This window comes from Barbatula barbatula (assembly GCF_947034865.1).
Source record: "Barbatula barbatula genome assembly, chromosome: 6".
In the NCBI taxonomy this organism is placed as follows: Eukaryota; Metazoa; Chordata; class Actinopteri; order Cypriniformes; family Nemacheilidae; genus Barbatula; species Barbatula barbatula.
This window is the reverse complement of record NC_136765.1, coordinates 6,872,323-6,889,245: the sequence shown is the minus strand read 5'-3', so window position 1 is coordinate 6,889,245 and position 16,923 is coordinate 6,872,323. Positions and strand designations below refer to the sequence as shown.

Genomic DNA, 16,923 nt, shown 5'->3' with positions numbered 1-16,923 from the left:
TATATTTCGACATTGATGGGGCTCTTCTTAGACCTTCAATCTCTAGGTGTCCTGATTGACACATCTCTTTCACTCAGCTCTCATATAGCTGCAGTGGTTAAACATAGTGTCCATATTATGCTATGCATATTTAGAAAGAAAATAACACACTTCTAACAAATTAACATATTTTTTCAGGCAGAAGCACGCAGTGATGAATTTGCTCATACGTAATTGGCAGAGTGCATGTCTGAGGCTGGGACACGTTGCATATTGGTCCATTTGTTAATTATAAATTACATAATTTTATCATATTATGGATCATACCGATTTATGTGAACAAAGCTGCTAGGCATAATTTTAAACGTAGAAAACGTTTTATTTATGTGTTACATACCTAAACTCCACTGCAGTCAGTTTGGATGAAAGCCAAAATTTTAAATGCAACCGATAAATAGTAATTAAGTTATTCATTGATTTGTAGAGGGAGGTAAAAAACGATTCTTATCTGAAATTTGGAGCCATACAGTATTAGAGGGGGTAAAAAATTACTTTTAATGATTTTTAAAAAGCACACTTCCTGTTGGGTTTATGATACTACTGTAATGTTACATGAGCCTACCAAATTTCATACATTAACATGAAACATAGCACCAGGGCTGCTTTATTGAAATTTTGTAGATGACGCTATAGTGATTTTTTGCTACACTTCATTCTGATAAGATGTAAATTTTGTATTTTCACCACTTTTTTCAGCATTCAATAATTGCACATCTTGTTTAATATAGAATTGTGAAAATAAACCACATATATAACATATACAACATATACGGTTCTGGGACCCGTGCTGTTCTCCATATACATGCTGCCCCTCGGAAACATTATTAAAAGCATGGAATTAGCTTCCATTGCTATGCAGATGATACTCAGCTATATATCTCATCAAGACCAGATGATTCCTCCCAGCTATCCAAATTGGCAGAGTGCATTGTAGATATAAAACATTGGATGACCTGTAATTTCCTTCTTTTAAATTCTAATAAAACAGAAATATTACTTATCGGACAAAAGACACGCAAACCGAATATTTCTGATTATAAACTGCAAGTTGAAGGATGTACTGTTACTCCAACAAATACATTAAAAGATCTAGGCGTTATATTAGACAGCAACCTGTCATTTCGAAATCACATCTCAAATGTCACAAAAACCGCCTTTTTCCACCTAAGAAATGTTGCCAAGTTACGAAATATTCTATGTGTTGCTGACACGGAGAAGCTTATTCATGCATTTATGACCTCAAGACTTGACTACTGTAATGCGCTACTTAGTGGTTGTCCTGCATCATCAATAAACAAACTACAGTTAGTTCAGAATGCAGCTGCCAGAGTTCTAACCAGGTCCAGAAAATACGATCACATAACCCCAATCTTATCAACCCTTCACTGGCTACCCATTAAGTATCGTATTGACTTTAAAGTTATTTTAATCACTTATAAAGCCTTAAAGGGTTTAGCCCCTACCTACCTAACAGAGCTTCTATCACACTACAACCCATCACGCTCTCTAAGATCTCAAAACTTTTGATAATACCTAGAATAACTAAAACCACCAAAGGGGGCCGAGCTTTCTCATACGTAACCTTAACTCTGGAATGGCCTTCCTGATATTATTCGAGGATCAGACACACTCGCCCAATTTAAATCTAGACTAAAGACGCATCTTTTCAGCCAAGCATTCACTTAATGCAACATATGCTAAATAAACCACCAGGAGATGCTGACATTAGATATTATTTACTAGAATAATTTAAGTTACTATATAAAACACCATGTAGCGTGTTTTACCCTTTTTTGGAGTTTTTATTTTCCCCCTGTAAAGCTGCTTTGGAACAATGCAAATTGTAAAAAGCGCTATATAAATAAAGTTGAATTGAATTGAATATAACTTAGTTTGACCTCTTCAGCTAGCTGAACATTTTCTGAAAGTTCTTTTACACAAAAAGAAAGTCTTTTTAAAAATACTTTCACAAGCCCTGCTTCATAGTAAAATGTCTTTGGTTTAAATCTGTTTTGTTACAAGCATCATATTTATATGCAGATAACATTATGGACCTCCTCAGCCAAGTCCTTTTGAACACATGACAAAATAAATTTGGTGTGATCTTAAACTTGGCTCTCTTTAGACACTTCAGGATGTGAACTGAACACTTGCCCAGTCTTTAATTAGACCTAGCACAGTTCCATTTAATAATTTTTTCAGTTTTTATTTGCAGCTCATTATTCTGTTATTGGGGTTGACTGACTTATTGGGCCAGCGGCACAAAATTTATATTAAGGCTTAAGCACCTATATTAGAATTACCCCAAATAATTATCTCTGTATTGCAGATGACAGCATTCCTGCTTAGAAACATGGATTTAAAAAAGATTAAGTGTTAAAAAACCTTTTTGTTTTTGTTAAGGTTGCTCTCTATTTTACAGACCATCACATTTTTTCCTTATTTTATTATTGAAAATCGACATTCTATGAATTCAGGAAAGAAAATTCCTCTAAGATTTATTAGAAAATTGCCATTGTTTAATGCGCTCAGCCACAGATTTCTTGTGACAGTTTTTTAGAAGAGATTATGCAGAACACCACTATCAGAGGAACTTTCTTCGTGTGTGCTCATGTGTGTGGGTGGTTGCTCGGAGGGTTCGAAGAACTGGGTGTGTCTCCCGGGCGTTATTGAACCCGGAGGCGTCACTCCCACGGTACATCAGCCTAGTGCTGACAGATAAACATGCAGTAACTCACACTTCCCTTTTTAAATGCTCCTATTGGGGCTATAAAGTATTATGGAAAAACACTATCCTATTATATACGAAAAGTCATTTTTTTGTGTTACTATTACTATTGCAAATAGTTTTCCTTTAATCATGCAGATTTTGTACTATTCATTATTGAAATGGTTTTCCTTGGTTTAAAAATATTTTATGAAATTAAAACTTGTGTTGCAGTGAGTGAGGTTGCCATTAAAAATACATATATTTTAAACACCAATTATATCAAATAAATAAATCTCTCCACTGTTTAACTCTTTGCAATAATGTGTGTAATGGTGTTAGTAATGTTACTGTCTGAAGTGTGTTGAAAGATTGCTTTGTGCGGTCTGAGTATGAAATGGTTTCCAGGCAGACAGGATTTGAAGTGACTCAGAAAGAGTGTAAATATTGCATCACTGTACCTTTTGTTTGTAGGCCTTCTTGTTTTATTGCCGGTATCTACCATTTCGCAACCAACGGCTGTCTCTTTTGTCTTGTCTGAGGAGCACAAAGTGACATGCGACACTATCGTCCAAACATAGTTCATATGACACAGCACATTTCTATCATTGGCTTCTTTTGTCTTTCATTCTTTTTCATAATCTCCTTTGGCTGTTCATACCCTCCTCCTAAATCACCTACCTAAACAATATCCATCTTGTTGTCCGTCACCCACACTTTGTGGGAATTCCATTGTTGCTGGTAACCATAGACAGCCCAGGACGATTAAGTCATTGATATAAGGCCCTGCCTCTACTCCAGCTTCCTCTACAGGCAAAAAAGGGCAAGTCTTCAACACAATGGGATATTTATTTTTGCTTATATAGATCTACAGAGAGACATGTGGCGAGGCAAACCGAGGTTAGCCTCTTCACTGCCGGTAATGGGGCCTTTATTTTCGTGTCTACTAATCAGTTTTCTGTTCAGTGCATTGGTTCTTTTTCAATGTGGCATGCAAATAGATCTGACCATTGACCCTTAAGATCTCAAAACAGATCATTCTAAAAATAGAATAATAACTGATAGAAGTGGCTAATGGACATGTGAGCAGCAGCGGTTATTTCATCACCAGCTGGCCTTGACCGTTTCTGGCACGTTTCAGCCATTAAATGCCTCATATGTTTTCTTGGGTCATTTGTATTCAGTTTTTATTAAAAGGCCATTAAATAAGTGGTTGCACTTTACACAACCACCATGCAACTCAAAATGACGGCATTCACAGTAACTCCAAAACATTGACGGCATATCGCTCTCTTGTTGTCTTCTGCTGTCTTGTTATCTTCTGTTGTGTTGTCTTCTGATCAAAGCTACAGTGTATGAAGAATGTATTTCATAGCTTTGCATAATTGGCATTGTAACGGAATTATGTCTAATCCTTGTATTTTATCAGGGACTCAGGGAGTTATTTATACTAAGCTTTTCCATAGAAGATATATACCCTTTATCTATTAATTGAGTAATGGTTGTCTAATAAATATCTCACACGCACATGTGTTACTCCCTACAAAGAGGAGTGATGCTCAGCAATGAAGTCATCTAATGTTTAAAGTAAGACTTACTGTAAGACATTCTTCAGAAACCACTCCTCTTATGAGGAAACATTCACTTTCCCATGACCCCTTTCTCATAATCATGTTAAGATAAGGCAATCCCATGTAAGATTGAAACAGTTAATAAGGTCTTTTTAGGTCAGTTTTAAATTAATTAGGCAAGCCCAATGAATCCATTAAACATTTTACGAAATCTGGCCTACAAATTGCGGATTTAACCTTATTTTTTCTTAGTAAATCAACATAAAACGTCTGTTATGCTTTCACCAATTTAACCAATTATTTGTAAAACACATCTATGTTTTTTACTCTCAAAACTGTAATTTTGTAACTCAAATTTTGTCTAGTGATGAGTTGCAACCAATTGTGATGTTACATGGTTACGTGACATGAAGAACTGTTTAATCCAAAACATTACTTCAATGAAACTCTTTCTTATATTTTGTCCAATGATTTTCAGTTAGTGATTTCCCTTAAAAAATGTTGTATGTACATATGTACCAACTAAATAGTACAGTGGTTCTCAAACTGTGTCACGTGTACCACTAGTAGTACTTGAAGAGACCCCCAGTGGTACGTGACACGACAGAACATTTAAAACTCTATATCTTAATTTGCATTTTGTGTTTTAAATAAAAAAAATTATGTTTAATACTTGAAAGATATACACGGAATATATCTCATATAGCCTATGTGCAATTTTAATAGGCCTACAGTTGTATTATTGATTGTTTATTTATTATTTTTCTTTGTAACTCAGGCGCGAGCAGTCAGGCACTTGCGAGTATCTCACTCTCTCTCTTCCGATGTATTTTGTGTAAATAAAGTTTCTTATGTATTTCTGAACCTGGACCACTGATAAAGCTGTTGTTAATGTTGGTAAGCGCTAATTCAACACAATCTGCATCTATGCGAGGTTACATCAATGAAGTGTGAGTTGCAATTTAGTTTTGACCCACCACTTTGACAAAAGCCGCTGCAGTAAAGTGTGAGTCTCTGTTTGTTATATCGGACGAGCAGTATACGTATATTTGTTATTTATCTTCTGTGTTACATATTCTTTCCACATTGTCTGTCTTTAATATAGGTTTGTAGTCTTTCTAAAAGTCCCCACAAAGTTAATATATCCCCCATAATTTTGAGTTCACTATTACTGCTGACTAACTTGAAAAACATGTTCTTTAGTTTGAAAACAGCTGGTAAATAAAAAGTGTTTGTTTTTAAAAAATAGTTTTCACGCACCTTCTCTGGATCTGTTCCACATTTGTGAATCGGCTGAAAACACATCTCTTCCGTCAGCACCTGACCGATTAGTTCTGAGCTTTGTATACTGCGGTGGGCTATATGAGACCAGTTTTCCTGCGCTTATGCTTTTTGATGTCCATATGTTGTGCCAATTGCTTCAATTGTTTACCTCATTTGTAATTCGCTTTGGATAAAAGCGCCTGCTAAATGACTAAATGTAAATGTATTAGATTAGACTTGGTGTAAAGATAATGATTCACAGCTGTACTATTAATTTGAGTGTATATTTTTATATGATTTTCTTTGTTGGTACTTGGAACAATAAATTTAATTAAAGGTGATAATTGATCTGAAAGGTTAGAGAAACACTGAAATAGTAGATTTGCAAATGTCCTTATTTATAAATTAAAGGTTATTTTCAGAGATATTGCCTGGTAATGTATTTTCAATTAAAAAGTACACAATCAATTCGTTACAAATTATCTTTTTAAATGAAAGTAAAGAAAGGACACAAAAGGAGAAGGATTGTGTATGAACTGGATTGTAACTGTCTGAAATGCTATGCCATGGCTTACCAGTTTTTATACAAATTTTCATTTAAAACCCATTAAAATTGTTTGTGAGTGTTGTATTTATCTTGAAATAGATTGCTTTTTCCTAATGCCCGGTCACAACTGAGGACCTCTTTCTCTGTCCTTTTCCGTCATCTTCAAGAAGGCATTTTGATTTGATCCATTAAATGTAACAAGTGCAGCTATATACTATTGCTTGTGTAGTTAATACGTTGAATAACATACGTCTCACTGGATAGAAGACTTTCTCTGTCCCCTTTCTTTTCTTCTGTGACTCAGTCGGGCTCGTTGATTCTAAATTAGTCACAGGAGCGATGCAATTCAAGATGAAATTGCATGGGCATCAGTTTTAAAAATCCAAGGCAGCATGTGACAAATTTATCTTAGCCCAGCCTGTTTGTCTGGGCCTTGAAATGACATAAATAATTATTTCTTTGTCTTGTTTTTGAATCTTGACAAAAGGAGCATTTTTTTAAGCGGAATGCACATGATTTTATTAAAATGCTTGCAAACATTTATTGTCCACTTTTTTCATTTAGTGTCACAAAAATGTCATTTCACCTCATGTACATCTCACACACCACGGAACAATTGGGCCTCGGAGACAAAGCTGGCTGTTGGGTAGAATTAGGCCAGGAAAAAGAATGGTGGAACGCTTCTTGAAAAGGTGGCAATTTGGTTTTTGCCCCCTCACTCTGAATTTGCATACCTGTGCACTGCTCCAGTCAGGGAAGCTCATGCAAATTGGGATCACCTATGCAAATGAGGTCAGCCTGTAGGAGGAAAAGAGGAAAGGCAAGTAGACCGTGTTGGCATGCAAGCCTTTTCCCGCTCACGCAGCCCACAAAAACATAGCGATGCAAACTCTGCGACAGGCATACACCCACTCAACTTATTTCCTTCTTTTATAGAAGTGTTGCAATAGGAGAGACTGTAAATATATTGCACTTGCTTGCTGTTTTAAAGAGACATTTAGCTTTTTTATCAATACATTGTTCACTACATGCACAAAAAACATGGCACAGACACAAGTTGTCTAAAAACTGGGAGAACAGTGTTTCCTATTTCTCAGTGGCTTAATTTCACATCATTTTGGCATCTGGACCTGATCAGAAGATGAAAGCATTCTCACATGTCAAGTCAAGTCAGCTTTATTTATATAGCGCTTTTGACAATTCTCATTGTTACAAAGCAGCTGTACAAGAAAACATTGACTATAAGCAAAACATATAAGGTTATGCAAGTCAAAACACAGGTCAAATATCAGACAGACTATAAATTCCTATATGCAGTGTTAATTAAATAAAACTATAAAATTCTAGCAGCCAAAACTAAACTCCAAAAGAGATGCTGCAGCAGTACCATCAATACCAGTCTCAGCGTCTACGCGACAGCTCCTGGTTATGCAAGTCAAAACACAGGTCAAATATCAGACAGTCTATAAATTCCTATATGCAGTGTTAATTAAATAAAACTATAAAATTCTAGCAGCCCCCCCGGCCAGGCAAACAGTGCAAAACAGTATGCAAACGTTGGCGAGGAACCCAAAACTTCATTGGAGGAGAAAAAAACCTCAGAGGGAAACCAGGCCTAACCAGGGGATTCCAGTTCCCCTCTGGCAAAAGCTGCAGCCTCTGCACAAGCTCGATAGTGCTTGCACAACAAGGCAAAATAAAAGAATAATTAGATTTAAGATTATCATTAATAATTTTGTAGAGTCGCCACGTTCTTTGTCCAGCTCTATCATCACAGCATTTGTCAGGGCTCTAGTCACCTTGGAACAATGAGACAAGACTGGCTGAGAGTAGAGTACTGTTCTGCACTCTTTGATGCAACAAATGCATCAGTTGTTATTGGAAGTGTTCCTGGTTCCGATTGATCTAACTAGTGCAGCCTAAACCTTCGGAATATATATATTATGATAGTGTAGTGTATGCAAGATTAAAAAGATGCATCTTTAGTCTAGATTTAAACTGACAGAGTGTGTTTGCTTTCCGGACAGTGCAGGGAAGACTGTTCCAAAGTAGACCTTATTAACTAGATAGGAAAAGGATCTGCCGCCTGCACTTAATTTAGAAATTCTAGGTATTACCAACTGACCTGACGCCTTTCCGGATAAGGCATCAAAAGATTCTACACGTGACTCCGCCCCTCGTGTGATGTCAAAGAGTTCTTTTTCAGAATGCTGAATTTAACTAACTTTTAAATAATCAATAAATAGGTTTTCCTTTCATTTATTTATTTATATTGTGGTTAACGTATATTTAAATATGGGCTGAAAAGGCCCTTTTTTTCACCATCAGCTGTGTTTGATTTTTTATAATGAAATGCTGACTTTTCTCCTTATTCTCTACCCTGACAGCACTTGGTGTCATGGGATGCTGGTAAACCAGAGTGTCTTCTACTGCTGGTAAAAGAGATGCTGCAGCAGTACCATCAATACCAGTGTCAGCGTCTACGCGACAGCTCCCGCCTTCTTTTTGAGTATGATAGCCTGCAGGAGGACCCCAACTATGGTCGCAGCATGGAGATCTACGCTGGACGCAAGAACAGCTGGGTACCTGTGCTGCATTACTTCATACGTTTGTTTATCTAATAAGTTAAAGTGTGGAATTTTTCTTTGGGGTGATTTCAGATAATATAGGTCAAATGGGTCAAAATTATTCAAAAGTGCTGGTTTATGGATATTACAAAGACAAATATTTTGAAACATTTGTGTCATTGTACATAGACATTAACATTAAATATGCGTATCTTCAACTGGATATGTTCACTATTCAAGTAAGTTTCATTAAGTAGGTAAGAAGAATTAGTGAAATTCTGACAACTGTAATTCTGACATAACTCCAAGGAGAGAGTTATTTAGCAGGGAAACACCTTCAAGAACAGTGGTTCTCAACTGTTTCCCACATTTTGCCATGGTCATCAAGCTGCGACCCACTTTTATCAGATATATAAAAAAATTGTGACTACTTATAAAATACCAACGAAAAATCGTGACTAAGATGACTAATACTGATCAATAAACATATGGCCCACCCCCTTTTGCTATGTCCGACATTAGCCAAAGCGCTCCCACTGCACTAAAGAATATTTATTGTGAAATAATCATTTCTGGAAAAAAAACTATGTGTACTTTTAGCCAAAAGCAATAAGAGAGCCTGCAATATGCTTTTAAAGTATTCAGGATGTGAAAGTGACTTAGAATAAAGTAAACTAAATATTTATCAAAGTTCTGGCCTAACATTCTGTGCTTGCTGTAACGATATCACGTCTGAATAGTGCGATTGGTTTCTGACAACGGGTGAAACTAAGATTATGACCATAAAGATAAAATTTTACCTCCGTTAAAATTCTGGCAGTTTTGATGAGATGCAATCCTTCAGCGCGATATCACGTCTGAATAGCGCGATTGGTTTCTGACAACGGGTGAAACTAAGATTATGACCATAAAGATAAAATTTTACCTCCGTTAAAATTCTGGCAGTTTTGATGAGATGCAATCCTTCAGCGCGTCTCATATGACAGTCAGTCCTTGAGGTAAAACTCAGGACAAGTGCTCTTGTATGCGCTTGTTTTAAGAAGTCTATATTATTGTACTATTGCACTTTATTACAGCACTATATAAGGGATATACAGCGTGCACCACCAGATTTGCAGTATAGCACAGCATCACGATACCTGAGGAAAGACATTTTTATTTTGTAACAAGTTTAGGTAATTAACTAAAGAATAAATAAAGTGCATTTTTCTCGGGCACTCTACTCAAACTGCCTCTGTCAATGGCTTTCACGCATGTCTCACATTAGAAAACTTTTATTATTACATCTTTCGCTGTTGATGTTGTTTCTTTCTACACTCTGTGACCCAGTCACAACAGTCTTGCGACACGCCAGAATCACAATTCTACTAAATTGTTCTTAATTGTACAGAGAGTTCCAAGATAATCCCTTGTAGTGTGAACCAACAACATATGCAGATACAGAGCATAGGTTTGTTGTTGCTGTTATGCACTGAAATGTAGACCTGATTGTGAATGCCACAGGCCTTATGCACAGGTTGGTGGGTATTGCGCAACCAGTTAAAAACAAGCACACACCCTCACACACAAGTCTGCAGAAGTTTCAGTAATATTATTGCATTTTTGTGATAGTTCAACGTGTTGGGCTGAAGGCATGATTGTCTTGCTTCACAAGTTACAATCTTTAAAGGATGTGGTGAGGATAACTGAGGTCTGTGGGATAACCGATTGCGATTAGGAAACATCTGTGCATTCCTCAATTGATGATGCAAGTTATACAGTGAATTATAGTCACTGTAGTAAGTACAGATGTGGCATTCCCCTTATTTTGGATAGGTCTAACAGATATAACAGATACACATAATACACAGTCCATAATACACAGTAATAATGATCAGAAATTAAAAAAAGGTGGAACCCTGGAATTATAAGGTTGTATTATTAGAATCAGTTTTGAGATATTATGCTTTACAGTTTTTGAATTCCATTTAGCAAAAATGATATGGGGAACAATTCTCGTTCATGGAAAAGACAGACCCTGAATGAAAACTCTTCTTAAATTTGTAAATTAAGGTTTTTGGATCCAGATAAAACTTTCAATCTAAAGGAAACACTTTCTGCTTGGTTACACGGTTCTCTTATCAAGCAACACAATTTGTTTATAAATCGTTTTAAAAAATCTATTATAAAATTGAATAAATGAGTTAAATTCAATTATTTCTATGATGTTTATTTGATATTTTACGAGTTATTTTATCATTTTTGAGTTAAGCATAAAAGGCATTGCTAAGTATTTTGTCTAGTGCAGAAATACTTAAATAGCTTATTTAGGGCATTACTAATAATGTTCTGGAAGACATAAACGTATGCCCTCAACTCTACAGTATATAGAAGTATGATATTGTATGTAATACAATATATATATATATATATATATACAAAATATTTCCAATTAATAATTAAAAACAACATTCTGTAGTCATTGCTGAGGTTTGCATGTTTCTTTTGTGTTTTTGTTTTATGGGTTTTTGTAAATATGTGTGAGGATGAAAAGATTAGGGTTTACAAAGTAGGTTTTTATGATATATAGTAATGTTAAAGAATGTGTGTTCATGTCCATTATTTATATTCTTTTTCCTAGACAGGGGAGTTCTCTGCTCGATTTCTTCTCAAACTCCCAGTGGATTTTAGCAATATTCCCATCTATCTTCTCAAGGTAGGACGCATCCATCAGTACACAAATACCCAGTAACATAACCTTGCATAGGTTTGATAGGCTGTAGTTTTTTCTGCGTATGGATGTGGATAAAAACATTTTCACAAAACACGGCACATTGAAGTGGATGTAAGAAAAGGTCGGTCTTCATTTCTTTGCTCTTGTTTTTGTGTGTGAAGGCTGTGAGTTGACTAATCAGCAGACTGTCACTCCCAATCAGCTCTGAGTATTGTTGTGTCTGCAGGCTCTCTCTCTCTCTCTCGCTCTCTTGCTCTTGCTCTGTCTTTTGCTCTTGTTCTCACTATCTCTCTCTTCCAGTCACCCTTGGTCTCCCCTTATTTTTTCTCATCTTCCCCCTCTGCACTGAATAACTTCATGTATGTTTGTGTATGTGTTGTACACGTGTGCTCACGTGGGGGTGTGTACGGCCTCGGGAGACCCTTGCTCTATGGCCTTTTCCAGTCGCAGCCATGTTTGTCCTCGCCAAGAGAGCTAAAATGATGGTAAACATACGGAAAACAGCAGCCGTCATCAACATCACCGTCTCAGTGTTCAGTCCCTCAGCAGTATACTACACTTATGTGAACACATGTACAGTTCACTCCCAGTGAAGCACACTTGACCAAAACACACATTAGCTACAGGTCAGTGCCCAGTAAGATTGCTGCTGTGTGGTCATTGTTTGCTGAAGTCTGCCAGGGGAAGCTTATTTATACAGTAGTATTGCATATTTATAAAAGATAGATACAGCTGTACGATTATTTCCAGAACACCACGAGCTGCTGGAGGCTGGCAGTGGGATGGAACAACAGCACGGGCATAAAATGATGCATGTACGCGCCGATTGCCAACAAAACACAGACATATGACTTACTTTCACATACCGCCAGCAGTTCATGTCTGGTATCTTTTGGCACTGGAACAGTGCCATCTAACAGTTTCAAACTAAACGTTATATCCACCGTTTATTTAACATCCATCACTGAAATGCTGTGAACAAACAGATGCACCTAAAAATCACTATTGCAAGAGTAACGAGAAGCAGCGCAGCCAATCTTGACGCAGTGCAGACAATCTTGATGGCAAGCGGATCTCGCTCATCGGTTGGCATGTGGCTCTTTCTTTATCCTTGCAGTGTTCAGTGAATAGGATCCCTGTTACGATGTTTGAGTGCTGGGGGAGTGTATCAAGAGCTGAAATACAATGTCATACATCCAAATAGTTTTTTAACAAGTTGACCATGTTAAGCATGAAAAGCCAAGCACGTTCAACAGTGTAAAGATGTCAGAATGCATGACATAGCATGTTACCTCCACTTTAACAAAGACAAGAAGAAGAAGCACCTTGTTGTGTACGCTGCCGGAGAAGCATAAGTAAACAGTCACTTTTGTTGCAGCTTCAGTTGTTAATAAAAGTTAATTATAGTTTTTTACCTGAGTTTTTTACCACTTTGGAGAGTTGCACGTCAGGTTGCGCAGAGCAAAACACAACCTACGGCTTAGCTACATCATTGTCAACCATGTTTTAAAGAACAGTTCCGTACAAGCTTAAATATTGCATCTGTAATCATTTCTGACGGTCATAGTCATGTTGGAGAATGAACCTTCTGCCCTATCTGAGGTTCTGAATGTTCTGGGCTAGGTTTTCATGATCATTATCTCTGTAATTTGTGCCGTTGAGCTTTTCTTCTACTCTGACAAATGCCTCAGTCCCTGCAGCTGAAAAACACCCCCACATCAGGATGCTGTTTCATGATGCCACACTTTACTGTTGAGATGGTTTTGTACAGGGGTTGAGCAATGCCTAGTTTTCTCCAGACATGATGAATGAAACTGAGATTCTTGTTTCTGACAGTTTGAAAGGTACGTTTTTGCATATTTCTTCACTGTCTTCACTGAGCAAAGGCTTGAGTCTGGTCACTCTGCCATAAAGCCAAGATTGGTGGATTGTTGCAGTGATGTTTGTCCTGTAAGTTTCTCCCATCTTCAAATATGATCATGGAGCTCAACCAGAGTAATCACCAGTTTCTTGGTCACTGCTCTAACCAAGACCCTGCTCTATCAGTTTGGAAAGGAGGTCAGCTCAAGTAAGAGATCTGGTGGTTCCAAACTTCTTTCATTCAGGATTAATAGGTGCTACGTGCTTCTGTGAACCTTCAATACAGCATATTTTTTTCAGAAGTCTTCCCCAGATCTGTGTCTTGATACAATCCTCTCTCACAGCTCAACTGGCAGTTACTTTGATATGCATTTTCAGCTGTTGCACCTTTTATTGAGAGGCATGTGCCACTCCAAATCATATTAATTCAATTGAATTTGCCACAGGTTAACTCCATTTTTGAAGTGTAGAAACATCACCAAGCAAAACTTATGCTTCTGAGCTAAATTTCAAGTGTCCCAGAAAAGGGTATGAATACTAATGCAATGTACAAAGTTGTCACAAATGTGTTTTCTTGTTTTGTCATTATTGTGCATGGAGTGTAGATGAATGTATTTTTTTTATTTAAAGTAGTTTAAGATAAGGCAGCAACGTAACAAAATGTGAGTAAAATGAAGGGGGATGAATACTTTTGCAAGACACTGTACTTTCGGCCACATGTGCAGTGATGTAATGTTTCATACTTGATGGACATGCTGTATTGGTTTAATGAACGTTGTAATTGTGTCTACCATACTATCGTCATACAGAAATTATGCAAGTTTATATTCAAGGTTATCTCTTCCTGTCAGATGATTGTAAATGAGCATGTCCTAATACTTAAGGAATTGTTCAGAGATCTTATTTCGAAGTATATTTTTGAGAAGCTGCTTTTTCCTCTGCCTACATTTTCCGAGGGGGTACAACTTTGTGAATTTCCTCATACAAAAAAGACTTCCTGTGGTCTCTGTAAAGTGTGATGCTCAGATTTAATTTTTGTCATCAGAGCCTCGATTTAAGATGTCACAGTTTTCCACTTCTGAGATTTATTTAGTGTGGAAAAAATGCTCATTATTTTTCATAGATGGCTTTGTCCACTGACCCCTTTCCATGGTTACTGCAAAGAAATGTTGCCGCTTCAGTGATAAATTGTTTAGTTATGGAAAATGATCAGATTTATTTTGCTGGAGTTTGTTTTGTTATTGACACTGTTAACGTGGAAAAGAATACGTAAATGATGTTTTGACTGCAGACTTTATCAAGTTTATCATAGTGTCCTCTCCACACCACGCCTTTGCCTCTGCCACCCCAGATAGAGGTCATGAAGCGCTGGGAGGTATGGTGTCGTGCACCACGATCATTACCTGCAGTGTGCTGTCTTGCTAGTTTTATCTTAGTAGTCTGTACATGTTTACCTTTCTAAATCCACTTGTATCCCTTAGGGTTTTAAAGGTTTGTCATGAGAGTAGCCTATACTGGTGGAGCAAAGAGAGGGCAATGGCATTGGTTTTGTGTAGCAATGTTATCAGGCATCACTTTATACATTTTATAAGGACTTAAAGTACCTGCAGGTCCTGTCTTGCCTTGCTTCTTTTGGATTTGTTTCGGTAGCTTTTAGTAGAACCACCAGCCATTTCAAATAATGGACACGGTTACTACACATTTAGAGAGTAACATTACGTGGTAATATGATTGTGCTTGAAATTAAAAATATAAATGATTGAATATAAAAACTCTAACCTTAACTTGTCCTTCAGTCATTCTATGACTCTACAAAAGCAGCAACCTAACGAAATTGGTACTCAATATGGGACACACTCTATCCACAAGTTTCCAACGCCCCATGACGCTTTTTGAGTAAATGATGGGAGTATCTTCCGGTTTGCTGTTAACAATTGCGTGTCTGCTTTTAGCAACTTTATTGATTCAGTTGTTGTGACAGTAAATCATTCTTCTTTTATATTTAAAAGCGAACTGCAAAACGTTATACGGGCCGTGTGCACATATCATAAAGCTGGCCATTAATCTAGTAAACATTATACTAAAAACATGTTCATCTTACAGTTTGTTTTAGATTATAAGTGGAAGAAAAACCAGTTTCCATCAAGCATATCAGCTGAGAAATGTATTCCACAGGATGTGATATATTCCAACAGATTTTGGACAACACGTCAGTAACATACAGTTAAGAATCCTTGTAAATCAAGTTTACTGTCTCGGTTTTTATATTGAAGACCATACAGTTTATTGATGATTACATACATTTATTTGAATTTTAAAATGACAAACTCTCTTTTTTAAACTATGAGCACATTCAGTCTAAGTGATGTTTAATGTTTGTTATCTATTTGCTTGAGATTAGCGGTCCACATTTTGTAGTTCTTCTTTTCAAAACCTTGGCTAAGTTTCTAAAGGTAAGAAGAAATGGGGAGTGTGGTCCCAGGTCTAATGTTATTGCAGTCCAAGTGCGGTCCAGATCTGTCCAGCAGACTTGACTAAACACTGTTCCCTGTTCTTTTGTTGCTTGGTTTAACATGGTACTCGCTCAGCTCTAAATATCAGCTGTCCCAGTTTGCGCAGCCATCGGTGAAGCAAGCTGAGGCTTGGTTTTCATGACAAGCCTGATCAATCTCACTCCACTAGAGCAGTACAGGCCGCTAACTGACTCTCTGTACATTCTACCACTGTAGAATCAATAGTCAACATAGCTCAACTGGTAGAGCAATGCCTTATCAGTACAAAGGTTGTGGGTTTGATTCCCAGGGAAGACACATACACATTAAAAATGTGCACCTTGAATTCACATTTGCTAGGTTGTTTTAGATAAAACAGTCAGCCAAATGAATAAATGTAAGTTAACTGAATTATTAAATCATATATTGCTTTTTTCATATGACCGCTCATAAAAGAAAACTAAAACCTACGTTGTTAACCGAATTTCATTGTCACTAACTTGATGTACGTAATGCATGTTTTAGTACTGGGGTAAATTTTAAGCTGAGTTTAAATAGTGATCAGTAATGTACTGTCATTGTATTAAATGTACCCAACTGATATCCATTTGTCTTGTCACTTCAACTTGGCCAATTAGTTTTCCAAGAACTTGATTTAAGTGTACTCTTAACATCAGTGGCAGCAATTGTGAGTGCGGGCTGAGGGTAAGGCCATCCCTGAGTTTTATGCCTTTGGCCTTCCTTGTGTTACCCAGCCTCTTTTCCGCAGGAGACACTCTCAGGTATTGCGTTTATGTTCTCTATTATTCCTTGACATTTCTCCATTTAATTTAGTGATCTACAGAGAAAATACATTTTGCAATCTTTTACAGATGTAGATGAACAAAAACAATTAATATCAAGGCAAGCTGTCTCTAGAATTTGAAATATGGATTATTATTTAGATTAAAGCCAATTAAAAAAATGTCAGGGAAATGTTTTCAAATTTCCCCAGGTTCTGAGGGGAGATGTTAATAAATGCTGTCATGAAACACTTATGTTCAACAGCCTGTGGCATGGTTGGATTTTAAACTGGGATAAGCATTGGTCATTGTTCAAGACATTTTAAAACTGAAGGGTTTATTAGAAAGAATGAGGGGTTGAGATTTAATGAAGCGGTTTAAC

General features: G+C 36.9%; 1 protein-coding gene across 2 annotated transcripts in view; it reads left to right on the top strand.

Annotated features, from left to right (window-relative positions):
- The window catches only part of babam2 (BRISC and BRCA1 A complex member 2), a 112,389-nt gene that overhangs the window by 30,513 nt on the left and 64,953 nt on the right, over window positions 1-16,923 (top strand). For both annotated transcript variants that reach the window (XM_079459020.1, XM_079459021.1), the window contains 2 exons: window positions 8,515-8,709; window positions 11,315-11,389. In XM_079459020.1, the coding sequence (XP_079315146.1) occupies window positions 8,515-8,709; window positions 11,315-11,389 (270 nt within the window). The remainder of the gene's footprint in view (window positions 1-8,514; window positions 8,710-11,314; window positions 11,390-16,923) is intronic.